Source organism: Morchella importuna (genome assembly GCF_003444635.1).
Source record: "Morchella importuna strain M04M26 chromosome Unknown Morimp01GS017, whole genome shotgun sequence".
In the NCBI taxonomy this organism is placed as follows: domain Eukaryota; kingdom Fungi; phylum Ascomycota; class Pezizomycetes; order Pezizales; family Morchellaceae; genus Morchella; species Morchella importuna.
The window spans coordinates 138,482-163,775 of NW_025763414.1; the positions used below are offsets into that span (position 1 = coordinate 138,482).

Consider the following 25,294-nt stretch of genomic DNA (forward strand, 5'->3'; position numbering starts at 1 on the left):
CGTACGTACGCGTAGATCTAGCTAGAAGCTTCGATATAATCACGCATCATGAGAGTCGAATTGACAACCGTAGATAACTAATTCCAATCGGATCATGAGCTATCCCTGATTGCAGACCTGACGATATGGCGTTCAACTAAGAGTATACCAGTTAGAATGCGTGTTGCTACCTAGCTAAATATAAATACAGTATCTGTCGCACTTCTCTTGTTATTTAATCTTAGTATCCCGGTACAGTACCTACATCTTAGTTCAGCTTTCACAGCTGATATAATTATATAAAATTCGTCTTCAGCTAGATCGCGCCCTGTATGGAGAACGGTAATTAAGATTTCCGTAACTACATTGCATGTAGAGTAGAATGTATATGTGCGCATGCAAGAGCCGGTGTCCTGCAGCACATGTAGTCTACTGTAGGCAGAGTACCTAACTACTCTAGTGCCTACATGTACGTAGGGTACGTTTTCTAGCAGGTAAGCACTGTATCGATTATTAATCTTGACAGCATGCACCCTGCAGAATTTTTATGGATAAGCATGTAAAGTACCTATCAAATCTTTCATTTTTGTCCTGCAGCAGCTGTACATAAATCCTGACCCAAGCACAATATTGGGTCACAGAATTTCTGAAACCAACACTCCCAAGGGGAAACAAGCAATTAATACTCAACCCCAGTAACGTGGACTGGAAGAACATTTGGTCCTGATTGGAGTTCTCAATAGTCAGCCACGAATTGGTGAGATCTAAGAACAATGAATGTTGAGGCTGATTTGTGCACTTCTCTCTCGCTGTGCAAAAAAAAAAAAACTTGTCACATGCTTCCTGCTAGTACCACACTCTTCAATAATCAAAAAAGTCTTGTTTTGTAATAAGTCTTTCAGACTCGCCGATATAGTCTCAACACTTTAGCCATTCATCCATATGCCCTTCCAATCCCAGAGAATCTCAACGTAGAAAACACTGATGACACCGCTATATTTGGCCCTAGGAAGATATAGGCACACTCATATCTGCAGATCGGGCCAATCTACTAGTATCATGATCGGCTGCCGTTTGGTCGGAAGGATGAAATGTTGTCGGGGTGTTAAACGAGCTACTGGAGCATCATTGCGATAGTGATAATATTAAAAAAAAAATCAAATTTCCATGCCTGGACTATGATATGGTGGGTATATGCGTCAGCACAAAGTTGATAGCTGGGGATAAATCGGACAACGTCAAGGGAGAATAGAATTTGTTACCGGGTCCTAAATATTTTGCATGTATGCTTAATTCCCTTACATGAGACATCATTCGAAGTTTCTCTATGGTCACCTGGATTTGTAAAAGCATTGTTGTAGGGTATTACATGATAAGCCGCTGGATTTACTTGAAACCCGCAGCTTATAAAGCTAGTACCCCGCAAACTGCGGATATCGTTCCAATTAGCGGGGGGTTCAAGATCCAGGAGTGAAAGCTCAGATATCGATATCAATTTCGGAGCAAATGATCATGAACTATCCCCAATGCCTTATGGACACACCCAAATATTTTCTCGATCAATCGACCCAGTGGCATCGTATTAATTGAATTCCTCTATTTTCGAGGTTCTCCGTAATTGCCACTCGTCGTGGGTCTAAAAAGTTGTATACTGGCGGAGATACTCATTTTTTTAATTGGGAGATGTATATATGCTTCAGGTGAGAAACGTAACCTTCGGAGGGCTAGGATTTAGGCTAAATCCAACACTAAGGTATAACAAATATACTTTCATTTACATCATACGTATACGTATACCATAATGTCGTTTTATAATTTATTCAATGTGTGTACTTATCATCATAAAGAATCACTCGATTAGTTGATCCATTTACATTTAGGTGTCTCTTAATTGACTCCATTTGGACTTGAGGGAATTGGGTTGTGGATCTGAATTATGACAACTATAGAATAGGCTTTAGCTACTCTAGAGTCCGTGCATGAACATCACCTACCTTGCTAAGCTACAAGATTGGAAGGTTGTTCAGTACATTAGTACTAGGGGTGTGCCAACTCGCGACCGCGAGTTATTGGATTATGGGTATCAAATAATTATGGAAGGCCTTCGATGGGGGCCTTCGGCCCCCCCATTCCACCTCCTCTGTTTAATTCTCCCTCTAGAATTATGAGAGGCCTTCGGCCCCCGTCCTCCTCCTCTCGAGTGCTCAGTACTTTGATGTGTCATGCTTACTAAACACCCATGTCGGTGTCGACCAATCAGACCGCAACGAATTAAGAAAAAGTGTATTCTAGTACATAGTAGACATGTACCGAGTACATTGTCGCATTTGTAGGCAGGCTAGGCCAGGCCACTTATATAGTACTCGTTAATCTACAATTTCTGGAGGGAGATTCTATCTTGTTAGCTGTACTTACTCCATTTGTGAGAAATATGTTGGCATCCGTGGTATGTACCTACATGTAGGGGATATGCACGCCAAGACAGCCCAGAAAAGCGTTAAAACCACAAGCTTTTGTAGCCCCCACACGTGTGGTCTTTCAATGCTTCGATGACGGACCAGCCTCAGCAACCACAGCAGCCTGACGCAAGACCGGAAACTCGCATCTGGCTCATCAGCTCTGCGTTTGGCTCTCTTGGCTATGCGGTTGCCCAGGAAGCACTGAAGCTAGGCGACTACGTTGTTGCTGGGTGCAAGCGTGAGGAGATTGAACTCGAGCGACGCACCAGTGCAGCTCAAGACGACGGGTCTAGGGAAGATTCTGAGGATGAAGGCCGCAGTATACAGTATTTGAAGAGGATTGGGGGCGACTCGTGTATTATTGTGGAATTGGATACCCGGTACTCCCAAGTTATCCGCCTTTAGACCGACCTTCCTCGTTTCTTATCATCAGGGCCTTAGGAACGTATCGTTATGCCAATCTGCACTTGCTGAAGCGATCAATGTATGGGGTCGCATCGATGTGATCCTCAACTGCGACTCTAAAAGTGACTGCCCTCTATGATACTGCATACAATAGAGGTGCTAGCTAACATACGGGTACCCGGATTTTCTACGCAGCTTACGCCGGCACTCTAGAAGAGCTTAACCCTACGCACATCCTCGACCAGTTTGAGTCCAACTTTTTCGGCCCGATTAACATGATGAAATCGGCATTGCCATTCCTGAGGAAACAGCGTGGTGGACATATCGTGAATGTTACCGGATTGACTGGTCACATGGGAACACCTGGATTGTCGGCTAGATGTGCCAGTGATCATGCATTAGAGGGTTTTACTGATGTCAGCTGTGCACCTTTTTTTCTCACCCTTAGTGTTTAGTGGCTCTAATGTTGATAATAGGCGTTGGCGTATGAGATTGCGCCTTTCAACATCAAAGTCAGCATAGTGCAACCGCCATTAGAGGTGAAGTAAGTACCCTTAATACACCCCTGCATGCCTCAATTAACCTCAATGTTAGTGTTCTTCTATCACCTCTCCATCTACAACCTTCAGCACAGCAAGCATACAACGACCCAACACACCCTTTCAGGAATATGACCAATATTCTCTCCTTATCTCCACCCCCAGAGCATATAATGTCGGAAACAGTATCGATAATTTTGCATATTGCGGCACTGGAAAACCCACCGGGTAGAATTGTGGTTGGGAATGAGGGCATAGAACAGGTAAAGGACAGAGTGAAGACAGTATCGGAAGAACTGGAAGAATTTTTAGAGGCGAGTTTGGGGGCGGATATACCTAAGGAGTGATATGCCATCGGATAGAGCGGTAGCCACTTATGAAATCGTGTTTGAATTACGGGGACATTTGGGGAGGAAGTCTGGAGCTGTGAAGATGGTTTTTTATTATATATCTTTGATGCTGCATAGCCTCAACCCAACTTTGAGGTTGCGGAGGTGCCAGGGTAAACAACTGGAATGCTTCTGCGGAGTAGAAAATTAGCGGGGACTATTTGCACTTCTAGTGTAGGTTACTTATCGCTCATGAGAAGTTAGATTTCAAATTCTTATCTCAATTTGAATTATTTTTTTCCGTACACGGTTTCTTTGTAAATAATACTACCTGTATGTACGTACTTGTACTTATGTATGTATGTTGCCGTTGTTCAATCCTTGCGTCAGCAGATTATGCATCAATCTGCACCAAACGGGCCGCTGCCGTTCTATTTTGGCGAATTGTCACCGTATCTGAGCACGGACCACGCCGCTTTGAAGCGGAGATTTATCCTTCTGGAATCCGAGTACTCGTGACCTTGAAAGTGGCTTCGCCTGCGCCTAATTACACCAAAAGGATCACCAACTAGCCTCTTTTTATCCCCGGAACTGGGCTAAGTGATCACGAGTGATGTTTCATGTCAAGAGCCACCAAGCTGGTTGCCAAGACCGCCTGTATCAGAGACATTCTATTGGACTAAGAGCTCCCACGAGGTACAAGTTCTGGTTCTTTGGAGCTGTCCTTTTCTTATCACGATACGTAATTGCTCGGGTCCGGGATCGAAGTTGGCCTTTGTACTTCGCTCTTATAACTACACCAGTCTTGCTTTTTGAACGGTGTATTTACTCCAACCTCAATCGGCCCCCTTTCTAACCCACAAACAACCCCTTTCTCGTCTGAGAATACAACTCTCTTTGATTGAAAAATGCCATCTATGACTGTGAGTACCGGGGAGCCGGAATTGACTTCGGGTCGACAAACGTCAATGGGTTGGGTGGTTCACAGGTTTGATAGCTTGTGTATCGGGAAGTTTGGTGCAGGGATTGTGGAGGACATCATCAAGTTCGTTATCCCCCCAGATTAGTAGTCATATTTCTTTCAGCAGACTTACTAATTGAAATAGACCAGGAGTATTAAATAATCGACAGGTTGTTGTGTGTTCTGCGATGCAGATGGGAGGTGGCGCGGACAGAAACATGACTCGCCAGTACGGATATACTGGATCTGTATATTCTATGACCAGGAGCTAACCATACTGGTTCAGGTTAAAATCGGCGGTCGAAGCTTCGTTAACTCACCAGTCCGAAGAGTACTTAGCACTCTTTGAGACTATCGAAGAAGACCATATTCGGATGGCCAGCGAATTGATAAACTCGGCGGAGAGACTGGAACATCTCAAGGAAGAGATCATAGATGAATGTAACCTGGTTACAAGATTGATAGGAGCTTCGCAGGTTGGTGACCAGGATCTTAGCTCTCTGGAAGTGTAACTGACGCCTATTATTACTGCAGATACTTGGCCAGATGAATCCTAGGGCAAAGGATATAATCCTTGGTGTCAGGGACCGACTAAGCTGCATATTGATGACCTCGATTCTGCAAGACCGAGTTAGTAGATCTGTACAGGGTTTGTGGAAACCTAGGCTGATTCAAGTGATATAGGGCATTTACTGCGAGTACATCAACCCGGAGGGGATTGTCAACAGTTCATACCCCGGGAAAAACGTACTAGATCAGAAGCTTTGTGATTTTGTCAGTGAAGAATTAACAAAGCAAGTACAAGAATGCGAGCGTAAAACCATTGTGGTTACTGGTCAGTTTTCTCGAGATTTATGTGCATGGGAATGAATAGTTGTACTGATGAAACCAGGGTACTTTGGTAATATGCAAGGCGTTACCGCTGGAAGGGACTATGGCGACCTTACTGCAGCAACGTTGGCAGTTGGATTAGGGGCAAATGAATTGAAAATATGGAAAGAGGTGGACGGGATCTTCACAGCCGACCCAAAAATATGCTCGACCGCTCAATTGATACCTGTCGTAACGTCAGACGAAGCTGCAGAGATGTTGCAGTATGGAATACAGGTTGGCCACTTTCCTTGTGAATTATTTAAGTCTCAAGTATAGGAAAACTAAAAGAGGAAATGCTAGATGATACACCCATTTGCGATGGAACTGGTTGCTAAGGCCAGCATTCCGATCAACTTTAGGAACATTCACAACCCAAAAGGCAATGGAACTGTCGTTTCCGACGATGTCGCTGCTAGTTTTGGGAATAAGCTTCAAAAAATCCTCCCAAAAGCACCGACAGCTATCACCATCAAGGCCGGCATTGCTGTGCTTAGCATCAACTCGAAGAAAAGGCACATATCATGTGGATTTTTCGCCACTGTGTTCTCAATTTTGAACAAACACGGCCTCATGGTAGACCTTATTTCTACCTCAGAAACGCATGTCTCGGTGGCCCTAGGCTCGAAATTTACTGAGGAACGTTTGAGGGAGGCGATCAAAGAGCTCAAGCAACACGGAAATGTCGAATTAACCAGGCACCTTGCGATTGTCTCCTTAATTGGCAGACAGATGAAGCGTCTCGTTGGCGTTGCTAGTTGCATGTTTTCTACATTGGCAAAGGAGGGTGTGAATGTTGAGATGATCTCACAGGGTAAGTGAAATGATTGATTTTTGCTTTTTCCAATAGTCCGAAGAAAAGATTAACGTGTTCCCTCGTAATAGGAGCAAGCGAAATCAATATTTCCTGCGTGATCAAGTTGGAAGACGCTGTTCGTGCCATGAGCGTCTTGCATACTAAGTTATTCTTGCATAAGATGGATTTCGGGCCAAGTGCAAGTCAGAAATGCGCTATCAACTACGATTCTTAGTCATTTGTGATTAGCAATTGGGTTAGGTGTTTGATTGGGTAGATTTTAATCGTGGCTTTATCTTGCCTTTAACTAAGCATATAGTTGTTTAGTAATTGCCTCTGTTTTGTAATAGCTGTCGTTTAGGATACTTTAGCATGGATAATAATTATTAACGATACGGGAGGATGGTCGATTGAGGGGTGGTAATGATTTATTTATCAACTTTAGACAAGAAGCTCAATACTATTTAGAAGCTTAACAGAAATACCGAAGTACTTTATGCTCTAGGTTTTAATTTTGTAATATGTAGGCGGACATTCTACCATGTTTCTGTATGTACATCATGGGACAATATAAATACAATATATAGGCTTCTTAACAGAAGCGCAACATGTGGGGATTATTCAATCATTAAAAATCACTCTACAGCTTAAACACCTCCACATCCCCGCCCTTCCTCAGAACCGACCCAACCATACCCCCCACAGGGCCCTGCTCCTCCCTCCCATCCCTAAAATCCTTCGGTCCCGCAATCCAACCCACAAACCCCTCCGGCCCGGACACAAACACCCTCGCCCCACCGCCCACCGCCGCCTCCACATCCCTCACCCCAATGCCCCCCTCCCCATCCACAAACACCCTCACCACCAGCCTCCCAACCCCGCGCGGATCCACCCTCCCCACCAGGCGCGCAACCTCATCCGCCATCGCCCCCAGCGTCTCCTCCCGCCGTCGCACAGCCCACAGGATCTCCGCCCTCTCTTTCCCCTCACCACCGAGAAGACTCGACGCAACCTGCAGCGCAGGCGCAATCCCAGTCCCACCAGCGATGAAAACGACCTTGCGCTCGCCGCTTAGGTCGCGCGGCGTGTATGCGTAGTCTATCTGCGGGCCGCGTAGCTCGACCGTGGCGCCTTCAGGGAGGCTGTATAGGTAGCGCGACATCTCGCCGCCGGGCTCTTTCTTGATGAGGAGTCTGATTGTGCCGTTGTCGTGGGGTGGGAGTGGGGTGTAGGAGCGGGCAATTTGCAGTTGGGGCTGCTTTATCTGGAGGGAGAGGATGCCGGTTGTGAATGGGAGTGGCGGGGGTGGGGAGGGGGTGGTGGGGGTGAGGGTGAGGGTGAAGATGCTGGTTGGGGTGGGGGTGGAGGTGGAGGTGGTGATGGGCGTTTTGGTGGTGAGGGTGTAGGGCGTGAAGGTGTGGGGGTTGAGGGTGCGGGGGGTGGGGGGGTGGTGGTGTAGGTGGCGGCGGCGAGGGTTGTGAGGGTTGCGGCGGCGGCGGCGAGGGCGAGTGGCTTGTTGGTGCGGGGTGGTGGGGGTGTGGTGCTGCTGTAGTGGGATGATTGTGGTGGGCGGGGGCGGAATTGGAGCGTGCGGAGAGGGCGGAGGGTGCGTGGGAGGAGGAGGGACATTGTGGCCGGGTGGGTTTGAGACGCTGGAATGACAGGAGGGGTTGGTTGTGGGGGATCTAGATGGATGGCTGCTGCGGGGGATCTAGATGGATGGCTGTTGCTGTAGTATTGAGGCTCAACTGAATTGTGGTTACTAACCATGTAGCTCTGTCGTGGTCACTGCACTGCCGGAACCTCTGTATCTACTACTAACTAATACTCAGACACAATGCGTTTCAAGACAGATATCACAAACATCACGACCTTCACAAGTCAGTCAAACACCTCACTCAATATATATATGCCTAGCTCGTTAGCTCTCTCTGCTGACACTCAATTCCAGAGCTCATATCATGCCTGAGCTCGATATCAAAAGTCGCGTGGCTCAAGCTTGACGAGGAGCAGATCCACTTCACATTGATGCAGGAGCCCACCGTGCAAGTCTTTGCGTACGCCCCTCCACCCCACCCCATCCCCACCCCCACTTCCACCTCTAAAATATTCCTACTAACCCAAGCAACCCTCGCAGAACTCTCTCAAAAGTACCTCCCCCCCCCCCCCTTCCCCTCCCCATAACCACAGCTACTAACCCTCCTCCCAGGAAACCCTCTTCAGCACCTACCGCATCGCCTCCGCCTCCTCCAACACCATCAACCTCGAAGTGCCCCTCCCCATCCTCCTCCGCGCCCTCCGCTCCTGCGCCTCCTCCCCCACCGCCACCCTGCGCCTGACCAAGCGCGCCGCCGACAACGTTCCCATCCTGTGCATCACCGTCAGCACCACACCGTCCTCCTCCACGCTCGTCACGCAGGAGGTCCCCGTGCGCGTGCTCGCGCCGGCGACTGTCGCGGGGCTGTGCGAGCCGGAGGTGCCGCCGCCGCAGGTGAGTGTTGTTCTCCCGGGGCTCGCGGCGGTGAGGGGCGTGGTGGAGCGTATGAATCGGTTGGGTGTGAAGAGGGTGCGGTTGGAGGCGAGGAGGACGCAGGGCGGAGGGAGGGAGTTTAGGATGGGCGTGGTGGGGGAGGAGGTGACGGTGGAGAGTGTGTGGAGGGGGCTGGGGACGGGGTTGGCGGTGGGGGAGGAGGATATGGAGGAGGTGGGGGAGGAGGGGGAGGAGGGGGTGGATGGGGGGTGGGCGGGGGTGACGGTGAATGGGAGGGAGTGGGCGAGGGTGTTGAGGTGTGTGGGGTTGGCGAGGAGTGTGGTTGCTTGTGAGTCTCTCTCTTTTCGAAATTTCTGGTGTTTTGTGGGTTTGGGGTTGGTGGGCTGATTGGTGGTGGGGGAGTAAGTCTTTGTGAATGACTTTGCACTCGTCGTGTATGTCTACCTCACCGATAACGAGAGTGACGCCGTGATCACGGTACGTCCCTCTCTCCGTTCTTGCAGTAACCCCCTAATCCCTAATCCCTACTTTTACTTCTCCTTCTGCCGCCGTGACAGTGGCTAATGGGTAGGCAGTACTACATGAGCTCCCTCAGCGACTGAGACCGAACCTTTGTAGTAGTATCAATAGTAGTAATAATCAACCTAAATGAAAAGAAACAGTAACCAAAACTAGTATTTACCTAGTAGCTACATGTAGTAGAATAATACCTAGTGACTATCTAACCATGAACAAGAGCAGTTAGTATTTTCCATAACATGTAGCAATAGCCAACAATAGTAGCAATAGTAGCAGTAACAAACAGTAGTAAAAAAAAAAAAAAAAAAAAATAGTAACAACCCCAAAACGGCCGAGCAGAACAAGACGACACTACTCTTCCTCCATACAATCATCCACACACCCGTAGCCAATGATACGCCCGGCACGTATATATAGAGAGTACAAGTAGTTTCCAGCCTTCGAATCAGTCCAATATACAGGCAAGCCGCTTTGCGGCATATTTCTCTTTTGCCTGTCAGTCGGGGCTCTCAGGCCGCTGCGTGGCCCTCGACCCCTCCTGGCAGGCAAAGTCCATCACTATATCTAGATCTGCTCTGGGCAATATGTGCCTTTTCTGATATCCCCGATATATCAACGGATAGGGTCAGACAATTTCTCCAGTTGAAACTACAGGTATATCCCTTTAGCAGCCACCAGCCACCAAGCTGCTAAAATCAAACTACTAATCGATCCCCAGGACCAGTAGAAACCTTATCAACACTCTGACAACACTCGGCACAATCACAATGCCCTATGGTAATATCCAACACAGCATGTTTCAAGTGAAACAGAAACATCGCTCAATGAACCAATCAGAAGATTATAAAAGCACATTGCATATGCAGGTTATAATTATATACTTATTAGATGTAAATTAGGTACAGTACAGTAGTATGAGACATACCACGGGTCCTTTAATTTGGATACATGTAGTAATTAGCCAGCCAGGCTAGCTACATGTAGAGTATGTATGCAGTATGTAGTAGTAGTAGAGTCAACTAGCTTGGTAGGCACATGTGCAGATACATGTCTCACCTCCGGCCCCCCCCCATGCCCAGCCGGCTGTGAAACGGCGCTAGGATTGGAAATACTCATATTGGAGGTGGTGGTGGGTGGCGGTTCATGGAGTGTCACTCGGTTGGTTTTGGTTTGGCTCTGCTCTGTGTGGTGAGCGGGCAGGGCCCCCCGCGGGGGGGGGGGGGTTGAGTGTTGGTATTTATGGCTTGTGGGTAATATTTGTCCCTGTAGGTATAGATATGGACAACCAGATATCGCACAAAATGTATGGATATATTTATCTATCTATTTACAGCCCCTCCACCACACCCCCCCCCCCCCCACCGCACCCCCCCCCCCCACACACAACACCACAACAACCACACCCTACGCCCACCCCTCCTCCTCCTCCCACTCCCCCCCTCCACCAACACCACACCCCCCACCTCCCTCCCAAAGAAATCCCTCTCCCCCCACCCCCACCCACCCCTCCCCCGTCCCCCCCACCTCCTCCCCCGCCAGCCCCAACCCCCATCTCCCTCGGATACCTCCTCACACAATAAAACCTCGCCAACGCCCTCACCGCCATCTCCACCGGCATACTCTCCTCCACCTCGCCATCCACATCCCCGCCCGCCAACCAGTCATCGCGCAGCTCCGGCCGGCAATGTAGATAGATGTTGGTGATGACGCGCATATTGCTCTGCCGCCACTTGCGCCCGCAGTACGGCACCTGGCCCTTGAACAGCTTGAGCGTGTACAGGCGCAGCAGCGGGTGTGCGCACTTGAGCGGCTTGCGCAGGATCGCCGAGGATTTGTATTGTACGAGGGAGAGGTTGCGGTGGGATTTGTGTTTTACGGTTTTTTGGAGGGTGCGGAGGAGGGTTATGGCGGTGAAGAAGGGGCGCCAGGAGAAGAGGGTTGTGGGGTCGGGGGCGGTGGTGGGCGGGGGCGGGAGCGGGGTGGAGTGTGGGAATTTGGGGATTGGCGGGGGGCAGGCGGAGTCGGGGGAGGAGTCGGGGGTGCGCTGGGAGGCGGCGGCGGCGGCGGTGGGGTGGGTGGTGGTGGTGGGGGGGCGGGGGTGGGGGTGAGGGAGTGCGTGGTGCAGAGGTGGAAGTAGGATTTTTCGGCGCGGTCGGTGCGGGTGGTGACCATTATTACGGTGTCGTGCTGGTTGAAGAGCTTCAGCACCAGGGGGAGGTAGTTGGAGTCCAGCAGCAGCTGCGTCAGGTATTCAAACTTCAGGACATCTGTCGCCGCCGCAAAAACACGATTAACTTATCATTTCCATGCTGCTTCATGCGGGCTCACTCGGCTCGTTTCTTATACGTACGGGAAACTCGAAACCATTTCAGCAGCCCCAGCAGGATTGCGCTGACAGCCTTGCTAGTAATCTCGCGCATGCGCTGCGCATCGCGCCGCTTCTCCTCGGCCTCCTTCTCCTCCTCCCAGAGCTTGTGGTTAGCGTTGAGGTCTGGCTGGCCGCCCTCGCCGGCAGCTTTAGCGTTGGCAGCAGTGCTGGCGTTGGCGTTGGGGTTGGTGCTGGAGAACTTGTTCTGCTCCTGCGTGTTGCGGCCAAAGATGTTCCAGGAGCCCTTGATGCTGGCGCCAAAGTCCATTTTCTCATCTGGTGGGTAGGTATTGTCAGCGATGGTGGTAGTGAGAGGAGGGAAATGAAGGGGACAAACCTCTTCCGTTTTCTTGGTCCGCGAAGGATATCTGCTGGCCCTGGGGCGGCAGCGGAGGGGCTTGCAGTGGTGGTGCTGTGACGGCGGCCAGTATGACCTTCAGCATGACAATCACTAGTGACTGCAGCTGCGGCAATGCCACTTTCTGTCCCCAAGGTCAGTTCTCAACACAAACAGAAACCAGACAACACAAATGCCACATACAAACAGCTCCTCCACCGCCTCCAGCCTCTTCTCCTCCCACCTCTTCTCCCTCCCCCCCTCCTCCTCATCCACCTTCACCCCCTTCCTCTCCTCCAGATCCACATCCCACCCCCTCTCATACCTCTCATACGCCTCCTTTTCATCCCACAGCTGCCGCATCGCCAGCGTGCTCCTCACGCGGCCCGCAAACAGCTCGCCGGCCTCCTTGATACTCGCCGGCACCCCCAGCTCACACTCCTCCTTCCACCAGCAGCCGCCCGTGCCCCCGTCGCCATCGCCCGCAGGGTACAGAAACGGGAAATTATTGTTCGTCTGGTAGTTCTGCTTCTTCCCGCCCTTTCCGCCGCCCGGTGACGGGGGCGGCGACGGCGCAGGCGTCGCAATGTGCACCGCCTTCTCGAGGATCGAGCCTGCAGTCGCCAGCGCATCCACACCCGTCGGCTCTGAGCGCGGCGGCGTGGCGGCGACGGTAGGCAGGAAGGACGCGGAGCTCGACGAGAGGTCGAAGGGGAATGCGCAGCGCGGGGGGTCGTAGACGGGGTATTTTGCGATGATGTCGTTGCGGAAGCTCTGGTAGTCGAGCGGGGAGGCGGTGATCTCCTTCTTGTCGATTTCGGGGGCGAGGCCGGCAGCGACGCGGGCGAAGCGCTTGACGGCGGGGAGGTGGTGCTCGGACGAGCCGAAGGTGAGGAGGAGCGTCTTCCAGGTGAGGGCGAGGAGCGCGTGCAGCGGGAAGGTGGTGGTGTCGTCGTCGGTCCAGCGCAGGCGGGAGAGTGTCACGGCGAGGAAGCCGAGCAGACCCCCGGGGACGGGCAGGTCGGTGCATTCGCTGCGGAGACTCTCCTGCTCGATGTCTTCGCCGGGATGCACGCCCGGTGCGGTGTCACGCCGCCTGGTAACCTCGATGAGGAAGTACAGCACGCTCAGGGCCACCCTGAGCTCCTTCCCGGCCTGCTCCCTCGCCGCCAGCTCCGCCTCGTCGAGCTTCCCCGTCGCAACAACCTTCTCCACAAACCCCCACTCCCGGCCAACACTCCCGCGAACGCAATTAAACACCCTCTCGACCACGCCCGCCGCCCGCACAAGCGCCACATTCTTCTCGATCCGCCACAGCTGCTCCTCTTCCCCGCCGCGGACCTCGCCGAAGCAGCCCTGCACAACATAAAACAGCCCCTCCAGGCCCACGAGCCGCTGCTCCGCGTCCGCGTTCTCCAGCAGGTCTGCACACCGCGCAATGAACCGCCGGCGCTTGACGTCCTTGCTGGTGTTCCATTTCGGCGGCGTCTTTGGCGGGGCGCTCTGGTGCGGCGGCTGCGAGAGCGTGGCGTACGTGCGCTCAAAGGTGGCGCGCGAGGATAGGATCAGCGCGGTCGTGTCGGCGCTGTAGGTGAACCACTCGGAGAGCTCGGCGGGGAGGCTGTCGGCCGTGTCGTAGACGAAGGTGTAGTCGGGCTGCTTGAACTTGCCGGCGTCGACGACGACGCGGCGGAGCTGCTGGAGGCTGAGGGAGTCGGTGGGGTCTGGCTGTTGTTGGGAGGGCTGTGGGGGGGTGTCGCGCAGTTTGCTGGTGTCGAGGGAGAGGCGGGAGGTGAGGTCTGAGCTGCCGGGGTTGGGGGGAGGGAGTTCATTGCATAGGGTGGTGGGGGTTGTTGGGAGATTGTGGCCACGGGTTTCATGGGTGGAGGTCTGTCTGTAGCTGTGTGTATGTAAATAGATGGTCTGTATCTGCGACTATCTCGAGTCCAGATGCAGAGTTGTTATTCCCGTATTGCTGTAGATGGATCTAGATGGTTGAGCTAGATGAGCAGCGATGGACTGCCAGAGCTAGCTCTAGGTGAGAGTGGGGTGAGAAGAAGAAGAGTGTGAGAAGAAGAAGAGTGTGAGAAGACAGTGTGAGAAGAGTGTGAGAAGACAGTGAGAAGACAGCCAGTCAGGATAGATGTTGGTCAACAGTTCTCAACACTGTATAATCCATAGCTGGAGAGAACTGGTGCCGTACACACACAACATGTCACTCGCGAGCCCCCGTTACCCTCTCTGCCCGGGGTGGGGGTATATGGTAGCACAGACCACAATATGCTGCCCGAGATGGAGACACAGGCTTAGAATCTTTGCTCTGGCTGTTACCCTGCACACTGAGATACGAGACTGCCTGCACAGGACTCGGCGTCAGGGCTTTTTCTAGAGACCGAGACTCAACCACCACCGCAATCACGATCATCTGATAAGCACCTCCACCCATGCACCGCCTCCGCCCCCTCGCCCGCCTCGCCCGCCCCCTCCACACCACCCCCGCCCCCTCCGCCGCGCGCATCTCCATCCCCACCACCACACCCCCCACACCCACCCTCCAACAAACCCTCCACTCCCCCCTCCCCATCACCCCCACCTGCCCACCCCCCACCTGCCCCTGCACCCCCAACCCCGCCCTCCCCCCCTCCCTCCCAATCGACACCGCCACCCCCTCGCCAACGCCCTCCCCCGCTACCACCGCCACCTCCTCATCTCCACCGCCCGCCCCAACTGGGGCCCCCGCATCGAACACGACCCCGCCCCCAACCTCGCCGCCGACATCAAATCCGTCTCCACAGCCCACAACCTCCGCGACCCCTTCGCACCAACACTCGTCACAAACTCGTCCTTCGAGCCACACCCCGCCGCCGCCGCAGGCAACGACGCAGACTCAGCGTGGGTGCTGCCGGGGAACATCTACATCCCGCGCATCCCGCGCACCACGCACGCCGTCACGGCGCTGCTGAAAGCGTATCTTCTCCCCGGCGGCGACCCCGCTACGGCAGAGTTCGAGGGTGTTCGGGTGGTGGATAAAGTGCTCGTGCTGATCTGCTCGCACATGTCGCGCGACGCGCGGTGCGGTATCATTGCGCCCGCGCTGATGGCGCAGTTTCTTTCTGTAATCGAGGCAAGAGGACTAGGGGGACGGGTGAGGGTGGGGTATACGAGCCATCTGAGCGGGCACAAGTGGGCGGGGAATGTTGTTGTGTATCTGCCGCCGGGGCGGGTGGGTGGGAAAGGGGGACTGGGGGTGTGGTATGGGAGGGTGGGGACGGGGGAGGTGGAGGGGATTGTGGATGAGACGGTGGTGGGAGGGCGGGTGGTGGGGGAGTTGTGTAGAGGGGTTGTGGGCGGGGAGGTGGATGGGGAGGGGGCGGTTTGAGGGGGGGCGTGTAGATATGGTTTAGATGGTGGGGGTGTAGATAGGATAGACGTACTTTATATAGAAACCGTACCATAGACTGTAGAGTGCAGTCAACGTTTTATAGAAATCATACCATCACAGCTCAATTGCAAGCATATTGTGCAAAAAACGGCCAGGTTGATCATTGATCATTAATCCAATATCAATTATGACACCCCACACTCCCGCACCACAACCATCACAGCCCATCACTCGCCCACCCACAGTTTCCAAGCCGCATACCAACCCGAGTAGAACATAAGGCCCCTCCACGGAGCCAGCAAGCAAAACTCTAACTAGCTATTGAGTGAAGTTGGGTATTTTATTGTAAGGAGCTTTTATAACTGAGTTGAATAGAGACCGATATCATCCCGCCCATATATAGGCAGGAACAATCGTTTCGCAGCGGAAGGAGGGGGTTTCGAAACATCAAACTACACGCACGTGCTCTAGTACCAACGTACGGGTATGCATTCATTGCCACCACGACCACCACCACCACACACCCTCCTACAACTAACTAACTACAGGTACAATAAACGCTTCATCAAAACTCATAACACATAAAAACTCCAGACCCCCCCCCCTCCCTCCCTCCCCCTCCATCTAAGTATTAACCAAGGACCAACACTACCTCCTCTTCTTCCCACCCTTCGCCTTCTCCGCGCCCGTCGCACCACCGCTAGCAGCAGCTACAGCAACAGGCTCTGTCTCGCCCTCAGCCTTCAAAACCTCCTCATCGAGCTTCTCCTTCGTCTTGTCGTCCACCTCGACAATCTCGTCGCCGCCGCCCTGGCCAAACTCGTTGACACGGCGGTAGTCGACGCGGTAGATCCAGGCCTGGTAGAGCGCGATGAAGTAGATGACGTCGTCGCGGAGGGTGGCGAGGCGGTGGAGCGTGGGCATTTTGATGGTGAAGGCGAAGAGGTCGTCGATGAACCTGTTTGGGTTGGTCAGTTAGTTGATTTTGGTTTGGTTTAGAGGGAAAAGAGGAGATGGGAGGGGATAGGGGATAGGGGAACGAACGTGTTGAGCAGCTTGTAGACCATGGTCTTGCGCGGCATGTGTGCGACGCTCTTAAGGCGGTAGTTGATGTACAAGCTCGGCACCATCATGAGGAAGCCGTACGCATAGACACTGCCCACGAGCGTCGTGATGATGAAGCTGTACCAGCTCTTGTGCGTGTCGTACATGAGCGAGTAGACCGCATAGGCGGCCAGCAGCGGGACAGCGACCCAGTATAGGTACTTGAACGCCTCCTCGTCGTACTCCTTCGTCTCCTTCTCGAGCGACGAGAGCTTGTGCTTGTCCTCGAAGCGGATGCGGTAGGGTATGATTGAATCCACGGCCTGGACCTTGACGTCGACCATGCGCGTGATCTTCCAGGCCTCGAGCACGATGCCCATGCCTTGGCCGAAGAGGATCATCCACGAGGTGCCCTCGGAGTTGTCGAGCAGGTACAGGAAGATGACGAGCTGCATGAAGACGTTGGCGAGGATGGTGCGCACGCTGATGCCGACGTTGTCTTTCTTGTTGCGCCAGTGCGAGATGTCGCTCTTGAAGGCGAGCATCTCGAAGACGGTGTGTAGGAGGGAGACGATGGCGGTGGTGCCGAGGAGGTAGATGTTGGTCTCGATGAGCACTCGCTTGAATTCTTCGAGCTCGGCACCAGTGTTGGCGCTGCCGCCGAGGCCGGGCTGGGAGGCTTGTTGCTTGAAGGAGGCGTCGAGGGAAGAGTAGATCTGGAATTTCCAGAACGGCGTGGGGGCCAAGTTGATGTGCATTGGGAGAGATCTGAAAAACCATAATTAGTAAAGCACAAACAGTAAGATGGAAACAAGATACGTACTTGACGGTGCTATTGATCTCAACCATGTGTTCCTTCAACAACCAAAAGTCGTTGATGAAGAAGATTGGATAATACCAACCGTTTTTCCCGGTTTCGTCCCTGGCGCCAGTTGATTCAAGAACCACATGCTGTCTCAATGGTGGCGGAAGAGTGTTATAACTCAAAACACCACCGTTGCTCACAACATCTAATGTCAAGTTCGAGTGCCAGTAACTAGCAATGCTAGGGCCAGCCTCCGGGACGGGAGGAAGCTCTTCGTCGGCTTCCTCCTCATCGCCACGACCGATCAATTTCTTCGTCTTGACCACCTTTTTTTTCGGCGCATATCTAGTCAACAATTTAACAATTCGGAAGGTCTTTGACGGGTCATATGTGGCATCGTAAGGGTCGGCAGTGGCGCCGGAACGAGAGATAAAGATATGCGCGAATAGTGAGCCATTGTTTTGGACCTGCTCGGAGAATGGAATGTCGACGGTGACGCTTCGGGCATCTTGCGGATCATCAAGATGCCATTGCTTTTCGTTAAAAACGAGGGAGTTTTCCATTATGGGATCGGTGAAGGGTGGCAATGCGAGATGCTCATTGACGTAGACAGATACATCCATCGGCGCATCCGTTGGCCAAAGCGAGAAAGCTTTCTCGGGGATGTAGCGGTAGCTTGGATCATTCCGGCCGACCGTATTCGCACCACCTTGATCGAACGTAGACGGAGGCGCGGTATTGACTTTTGCGGTTTGCTGAGGAGCGAAGTACTCTAATCACATTAGATGCCAGTTATTAATGCGGAGATGATGGAACCTACTGAACGCGCTCTGGACAGCTACAAAGATGAGAATACCGTTGAGGGCAGATTTGAGTGTAGACTAGAACTAGTTAGAGTTGAAGCTCGCAATCCTGAGTGTAATGAGGATACTGACCTGAAAGCCACCTTCTGCCTGGTCGCCAGCAGCAGCTGCTGCTTGTGGGGGAGCCATGTTTCCGATTAAAGTGATTGAGGTTTGGTGAAGACTTTTGCACCTTGGGTCGGGACTCGGAGCATTAAGAGCTGGTTGCGGCTCTTTTCATTGAGACGACGTCGCCCGATGGCAAATTCTTGGCTTGGCCGATCCCAGATGTACGCAGAAATGATACATAATACACGCCAAAATGTTCTTTCTGCAGTATCATTACTAAGGCGTTCAGTGAAAGGTCGTGAAAAGTCGCCCCGTTGCAAGCCTAAACGCCCAAGTACTCTAGATCAGAAATAAATTAATGATAAATCTAATATCACTCCAGCTTCGAATCGATTATAGCATCTACTACATGTAGATGTACTTTTATCCTTGAGGGTATTTAAACGCCAAGAATACTAAACTCGGGCTATGGCTTGGAGTGCGACGAGTGATCGCTTATGACTAAATTATTCGATCTCTAGCTAGATTATATCACACTAATAGCCGTAAGTGGCTACATTTCACATATAATTATACCCATTAAGTAGAAGCCCGTCAAGTTTGGAAATTATTGCGGTCCCTCATTGGGGATCCAGCACACGGTTATTGGCCTCTTTCAACCCCCCCTCAAACAATCGATCCTCCACTAGATGTGCACAGGGCCTAGGGGGATAGTACTCAGACTTTATGACCAATTATGTAATTACCAAATCTTTGTACCTCAAGTGAATACACGTAAGACGTCAACACCACACTGGCGGTTCTAGCCTTGACGCCATGCATGGCGTTTGTCTGGCTTATCTAGATAGCGGCCAAAATTACACTCGACTTGGCAGGTTCTGTTTACTTTTCCGGCCCGGTTTCAAGCAGGGGGGGCCTCAGTAGCACACTCTTCCTAAGTTCCCGGGCCGTGGTTCTCGAGCCCATTCTTTTTTTTTCTTCTGAGCTGGTAATACGGCTCGTTCACCGCGGCTTCTCCCTATTCTATTTATTAGGGACGGAACCGGCCGGTAAAGCTACAGTTAGTGTTATGTATGGTGAGTGGGTTAGGGTTTCTTCCTCAGGTACTTTTTTTTCTTTTTCCTTTTTTTTTGTACAGAGATTTATATACTCGTTTCTTTTTTCGATTTTATATATAGGGAGTAAGTGTTTTAGTAAAACTAACAAATACTGCATGTAGTCTGAGCGCTGATCTAAAACTATCTCCAAAGGTGGAAATCAACATTTGGAACAGAGGCTACTAGGCCGACTATATCTTTGAAATTTGAAATAGAACATTAGGTGCTCGATACATGTTATTATAGGATATTATCTTCTGTAGCGGCTTATCAGTTTTGTTACGGGAGAGACAAGGATATAAAAATGAACAACTGTTGCCTGCTTGACACAAACCGAGTGATATCCGATGACGTTAATTCATGGTAATATATGCGAAAGGATCGTGATCAGCTTTGCCCCTTCTTTAAGAAACGCGTTATGGTAGACAGATAGGGTAATAGTTGCAACTTGAGGAGCACTCTCGGATATCGTGGCTTAAGCAGCCACGATTCTGCCCACACATGCATATGAACCAGTTGGATAATCATATTTAGCAAGCTCATTAGGACCAGCGCTCAGTAAATATTGATTTCTATGTCTATAGCCCACACATTCCACTTTATTTGCCTACACAAAATTTCTCAAACACTACGCCCAGCACCTCTTCTACATCACCAGCGCCCTCGCCCCTCCCCGTAATTTTTGCCAGTGCCTCTGCAGCCATCCTCAATTCCTCTGCCGCAACGACCACATCCGTCTCTTCCTCAAGCTCCGAACTTGTATGGGCCAGGAATGAATCCAAAGACTCAATACATTCTTCCACCAGCAGACGCTGGCGCTCCGTTGCACCTATCGACTCATGCCAGTCATCTGACGAGGCCGATGATGAGACCGGAGAAGTCATTTCCTTAAAGATGGTGATGAGGCCATTCAGGAATTCCTGGATTCCAGCTCCTGCTTCAGTGGTGCAGGAGATACCAAACACTTTACCGGGTGGTAAGCCAGGCATGGAGGTTGCAATTTTATCAAGGACTTCACGGGGTAATGTGGCTCCAGGGAGGAGATCCATCTTATTGACGACGACAATGATCTCCTTGCCCGCTACCTCGCGGACCACATCGCACACCTCCGGAGATATCTTGATCTGTGGGCCATCAGCGGTTTCTTCAACTGAGAGGACTACCACTACTACGTCGCCCTCCATGACACGTTTCTTGGCTCTCTTGATGCCCTCCTTCTCTATCTCACCTACGCCCTCCGCCACGTCGCCCACCCGCAGCCCCGCCGTGTCGCCCAGCACGACCATGAACCCGCCTAGGTCTACGGACAGGTCAACCACGTCTCTGGTGGTGCCCGCCTCTCCGGAGACAATGACTGCCTCCCTCCCCACAACTCGATTTAACAGGGAGCTCTTGCCCGCATTCGGCGCACCCACGAGCGCCAGGCTGATACCACTCCTGAGCATCTCACCCTTCATTGCGTTCGCCACATGCCCCTTCAGCACACCCCGTAACCTCTCAACCGCCACAACGACATTACTCAACAGCTCACTAGAGCTCGTCTCGAACTGCTGATCCTCCGAGAAGTCAATCAGCGCCTCCAACTCGCCCCTCGCAGCAATCAGCGCAGCCCGCCATCCTTCATACCGCTGCGACAGCGCCGACGTTGATGACCGCACAGACTGGATGCGCTGCTGCTCCGTCGCAGCGGAGAGTATGTCCCCCAGCGCCTCAATCTGCGGAAGCGTCAACCTCTCGTTCGCGAACGCCCTCCTCGTAAATTCGCCCGGCTCTGCATACACAATCCTATGCCTCGAGTGCGCCTGAGGAATTGCACCGAGAACAGCGCGGACAATCGCCGGCCCGCCGTGGAGGTGCAGCTCGAGTGTGTCTTCGCCTGTGACGGAGCGAGGGCCGGGGAAGTAGAGGACGATGCTCCCGGGGTCGAGGATCTCATTTGTATGTGGTCTGTAGAGGGTGCGCAAGGTTGCGCGGCGGGGTTTTGGGGGTGATGTGGAGGGGCAGAGCGAGGCGAAGATCTGCGGTCTCAGCGTCGTAATCGTGCGAGGTCGCAGGGTGGGAGGGGACGTACATCCATGCAGGCGGGCCCGGAAATCCGAACTACCGCGATTGCAGACTTTCCGGCTGCTGTGGAGAGAGCGAAGATGGTGTTGGGCGAGTCGTGGTGAGGGTCTGCTTCGTGAAGCGGTTTGGAGGGCTGGAGGGAGCTGGATGATCGTGTGCTTCGGGAGTGTACAGCTAGAGGCTGTTGGGGGAGAAATCGCAGGGTGACAGGCCCGGTGGAACGCCTGCAGGCTGTCGCGCGCAGGGCATAAAAAGCTGGGCGCATACTCACTGAAGATCCAGCTCGAGAGTATTGGGCTCCTTTTTGTTGAATAATCTTCAGTCGGGGGAGAGAGCTGTGGGAGGTTGAATTTTGGTGATCCGAGCTAGAGCAGGAGGGTTTGGTATTGGCCAAGACTTCTGGATTTGTGTTTTAGGGCCGAGTTCACGGTCCTAACTATTTGGAAATCCGTCAGGTGCAGGTGATGACTGATCATGCCTAAACCTTTTTACTGACATCCACCCGCTTCATCTCATCTGCATACCGCTGATCTTGGTCAATTGGGGCATATGATTGACTACATCGCTCCACTGATAAAACTTGCTGTTACAAGCAGATGTGTCCAATGCTTGTAATTACAAGACGGTAATCGGGGCTGTCTAAATATTCGTTGTACCTTGCTTGATATAGAACTGGCCCTTTATAAACTTGATACGTCGAATAGATAGCAAGCAATCTTCCGAGAAAGCTAAATAAGTATCCAAGGTGTAGGAATACTATACATTGTAGGTTACATGTAGTATATAGCTAAAACCGGCGTGAAGAGAGGGGACGATCTAGAAGTAACGTCTTTCTCATCCATACTCATTCAGTATGTAGCTACATGTATGTACCTATATGCAGGCTCGTTGTTTGCCAATGGCGGTGTGGTGGTTTGCCCGCTGCGAGCAAAACTGGACACGGCCATATGGACATACATTACAAAGTATATTATTATCAATTGATGTATCTGTCACTGTCATCAAGAAGACCACGTAACTTAAACAAGTGTGGTAAGCCTCAGCGCGGTCGGAATACATATACTCTACCTACATGTAGGCCAGATGACATCAGACCACACAAACCATCTTCCTTCTTGACGTTTTGATTCTTTGATTCATTCAGGTTTTGGGGAAATTATTTTACCAAATGACGAAATACTTACACCACCGGTTTTATTCTGAAACCTACGGTCTAGTACTCTCCCACCTAGTACCCAGCCGCAAGGCATATCTGTTAATACGCATGCACGTACAGCCAATTGCTCCGAGTCTACCCACGCGAGCTACGATTAACCTGTTTATCTAAGGATCTATAGCTAGGAACAGCCTTGGAGAATGCATCACAGCCTACATGCCATCAGGTGGGGAAACAAAAACCAACTACATACTTGTGCTTCGAAGCACTCTATTTCACACTGGCGTTGGCATGACTAGCCTAGAGCACAATATGTAGTGTAAGTACATGTAGATACATACATACTAGTACTGTAGGCAATTGCTTGTTTCTTTTGTTTTTTCACCAAGCCCCGCAGACGTACTATACGTCTAGATCTAGAGACTAACAAAGGAGCAAGTGACACAGAGAAACTGCGTATTGAAAATTCTTCCGAGGATAGTTAGAAGAGGTGATTTTTTGGGGTAGTGGGCTGGTTTGAACTTTCTGCTGCACAAATGGGCGCTACTTATCTGCAGCTGTTGTCACAGTTGCTGTGGCTCATGATCACGAGTGAGTTATCATGACCGTTGACGCTATAGTACACTACCACCATTTTGACTGTCTATTAGCAGACCTGCTTTCATTCAGCTTGGCTATTTATTTTGATAATGCGTGAACGTATTCGTTCACGGGATCAATATCCGCGCCCGCTAGAAGCAAACTACCTACTCTATCTGTCTAGTAATATCCACCAGCTTATGTCTTAGAAGGACTCCAACAACGCGCGTGCATCACAAGTGAACCCGGCTCCGGCAAAACGCCCACAACCTGACTCAAGATGTGCACCCGCTACATAGGTAGTGCTTCAATGTGACGAGAGAGACCCGTTCCTGCATCTTGTTAAACGTCGAACGTTTCAAGAACCCCTAAGACACGTGGTGCAGGGATGGTCTTCGCGGGATTTAGGCTCTTTCTATGGGTGGGCGATCTGAGAGCTTGCGTTTTGGATAACTAATCAAGTGAAGCGGCTCGCTTGGTAGCTAGGGGGATACAACTGAAGGATGAGCGAGCGGGTGAGCACATATGATTGAACGTTGCTTGTTTCGCAGGTTTTTTCTTTGGCTTTTGTTTACTGCCACAATTTCGGAAACTGGGACGGGACTGCCTCAAACACCATACGGACCTGTCCCAACAACCTGAACGGGCGCTGTGAATTCTTGGTTCTTGGATCCAGCGTGTTTGAGATGGGTTTCCCTATATACTAGCCAGTATTTCTTTGACCGGAGCAACACAAGGTACTTTTTGCGCAACCTTCTTCTTTAGAGATTCGGGAATCGCGCTAATACCTTTCTTAATAGCGGGCTATCATCCCCAGAGTTATCTGGAATGTTGTATAAATATCTCTTGCTAATTAACACTAGATTCTCGTATCGTTCGAAAATATCCACGATCTTGGTGCTTAAGCTTATGCGCATGCAATCACAATAGAGTGGAGTATATATCGCGAACTCGACTTATGGCGCCGGGCGGATATACATACATATATTGCAGATTCCCTGTTCCTTGGCCACGGAAGACTGGAATAAACAAACTTCTTCTGGTGCCTCGTGGTAAGTCACCTTCCATAATTCTCCCTTAATATGCATATTCTACACTAGTGACGCCAATCTTGTCGTATTCTACAGTAGCTAACCTGTCTCTGACTTTGGGATCTTAGGGTAGTTACATGTTATCAGGCTATAGTCGAACCAGAAGACGGGTCTCCCTTAATAAGTGCAGAGAGGTATGTAGCTGTGGAACCTCACGCAAGAGAAACCGACTAATGCAAGATTTTACATAACGATGGAAATCCTGTAACCAGTTTTTCAGGTGTCCGAGGTGCTGGATTTTGTTTTTTTTCTCGTTATCATCGTTGCTTCTTCGGGTTGGGGGGGTGAAAACTGCTGTCTCCTTTACTTAGTGCTAGGAGTTTATTTCCTCGCTTCCGCCAACCCGCCCTTCATGCGGACCCTTCCCGCGAAACCTAATCTCCAAGTGGAAACCGCGTTGAATCTTTATTTGGGTTCGGGAAAAAACTGCACCGGTGGTCTATCATGTGCTAGATCCTGATACTCTACTAAGACTAAGTGTGCTTGGACGTTAGCTCGGCGATCGTAAGGTTAGCCTGGGAGATATATAAAGTAGAATACGAAGACTTTATAGGGATATTTTTATCCATACGGAAATACTGGCTTGATATATAGTTGGGATTGGAGTTAATATTGGTTATTGTGGTAAACCTTCAACACAATTAATTCCTGTTTCTTTGAATCCTTTATAAGTTCTAGCTAGGATTCCCAGCTTCTAGATGGGTTTTGTCGTCATTTATTGTTGCTAGGAGTCCGACAGAAGGGATGGGGTTACATAGCTGACACGCCTTGGCAGGGCAATATCGGACCCCTTTCGCCAAGAGAATGGCAACGGTTAAACTTTCAACTCATCCTCCTCTTCTTTTTTCTGATAATCCACCGGCCTCCTCATGGATTTTTGTTTCGCCGTAGATGCGCCACTGTACCCACTTACATACTGGTGGTAGGAATGTAAGTGGGGTTGCAGAATGTAGTCATCGAAATGGCTGGATGGCTGGTATGCTGCCGGTACATGTACCTAAAGTACAGTTACGTGCATGCTGCAAAGAGAGCCCAGGCTTTATTAACACCATAAACAATTGTCGTTTATTAGTTTACTATATCTATCTGCTTATTTTCTGATCCTATCTACT

At 51.1% G+C, this 25,294-nt stretch overlaps 8 protein-coding genes across 8 annotated transcripts; 4 read left to right on the forward strand and 4 right to left on the reverse strand.

The window, feature by feature from the left end:
* Window positions 1-2,528: 2,528 nt before the first annotated feature.
* LAJ45_05949 (uncharacterized protein) lies at window positions 2,529-3,729 on the forward strand (the record flags this gene model as incomplete). The annotated part of the gene is made up of 5 exons (XM_046115517.1): window positions 2,529-2,818; window positions 2,880-2,965; window positions 3,039-3,259; window positions 3,320-3,387; window positions 3,438-3,729. 5 exons carry the CDS (start codon window positions 2,529-2,531, stop codon window positions 3,727-3,729), a joined length of 957 nt encoding a protein of 318 aa, XP_045971101.1.
* Window positions 3,730-4,679: 950 nt separating this feature from the next.
* On the forward strand, window positions 4,680-6,573 carry LAJ45_05950 (uncharacterized protein; the record flags this gene model as incomplete). The annotated part of the gene is made up of 8 exons (XM_046115518.1): window positions 4,680-4,756; window positions 4,818-4,901; window positions 4,959-5,148; window positions 5,207-5,302; window positions 5,357-5,507; window positions 5,565-5,779; window positions 5,846-6,356; window positions 6,428-6,573. The coding sequence occupies 8 exons, from the start codon at window positions 4,680-4,682 to the stop codon at window positions 6,571-6,573; spliced, it is 1,470 nt and encodes a 489-aa protein (XP_045971102.1).
* A 405-nt stretch (window positions 6,574-6,978) lies between these two features.
* LAJ45_05951 (uncharacterized protein) lies at window positions 6,979-8,108 on the reverse strand (the record flags this gene model as incomplete). Its single annotated transcript, XM_046115519.1, has 2 exons — window positions 6,979-8,049; window positions 8,106-8,108. 2 exons carry the CDS (start codon window positions 8,106-8,108, stop codon window positions 6,979-6,981), a joined length of 1,074 nt encoding a protein of 357 aa, XP_045971103.1.
* A 67-nt stretch (window positions 8,109-8,175) lies between these two features.
* Window positions 8,176-9,431, forward strand: LAJ45_05952 (uncharacterized protein; the record flags this gene model as incomplete). Its single annotated transcript, XM_046115520.1, has 6 exons — window positions 8,176-8,218; window positions 8,290-8,395; window positions 8,476-8,488; window positions 8,548-9,157; window positions 9,236-9,306; window positions 9,405-9,431. 6 exons carry the CDS (start codon window positions 8,176-8,178, stop codon window positions 9,429-9,431), a joined length of 870 nt encoding a protein of 289 aa, XP_045971104.1.
* Window positions 9,432-11,522: 2,091 nt separating this feature from the next.
* On the reverse strand, window positions 11,523-14,478 carry LAJ45_05953 (uncharacterized protein; the record flags this gene model as incomplete). Its single annotated transcript, XM_046115521.1, has 6 exons — window positions 11,523-11,535; window positions 11,606-11,615; window positions 11,699-11,992; window positions 12,054-12,198; window positions 12,258-13,857; window positions 14,354-14,478. The coding sequence occupies 6 exons, from the start codon at window positions 14,476-14,478 to the stop codon at window positions 11,523-11,525; spliced, it is 2,187 nt and encodes a 728-aa protein (XP_045971105.1).
* Window positions 14,479-14,497: 19 nt separating this feature from the next.
* On the forward strand, window positions 14,498-15,432 carry LAJ45_05954 (uncharacterized protein; the record flags this gene model as incomplete). Its single annotated transcript, XM_046115522.1, has 2 exons — window positions 14,498-14,894; window positions 14,945-15,432. The coding sequence occupies 2 exons, from the start codon at window positions 14,498-14,500 to the stop codon at window positions 15,430-15,432; spliced, it is 885 nt and encodes a 294-aa protein (XP_045971106.1).
* Window positions 15,433-16,083: 651 nt separating this feature from the next.
* LAJ45_05955 (uncharacterized protein) lies at window positions 16,084-18,276 on the reverse strand (the record flags this gene model as incomplete). The annotated part of the gene is made up of 5 exons (XM_046115523.1): window positions 16,084-16,393; window positions 16,480-17,247; window positions 17,303-18,056; window positions 18,105-18,165; window positions 18,220-18,276. The coding sequence occupies 5 exons, from the start codon at window positions 18,274-18,276 to the stop codon at window positions 16,084-16,086; spliced, it is 1,950 nt and encodes a 649-aa protein (XP_045971107.1).
* A 1,615-nt stretch (window positions 18,277-19,891) lies between these two features.
* Window positions 19,892-21,621, reverse strand: LAJ45_05956 (uncharacterized protein; the record flags this gene model as incomplete). Its single annotated transcript, XM_046115524.1, has 2 exons — window positions 19,892-21,310; window positions 21,364-21,621. 2 exons carry the CDS (start codon window positions 21,619-21,621, stop codon window positions 19,892-19,894), a joined length of 1,677 nt encoding a protein of 558 aa, XP_045971108.1.
* Window positions 21,622-25,294: the final 3,673 nt, after the last annotated feature.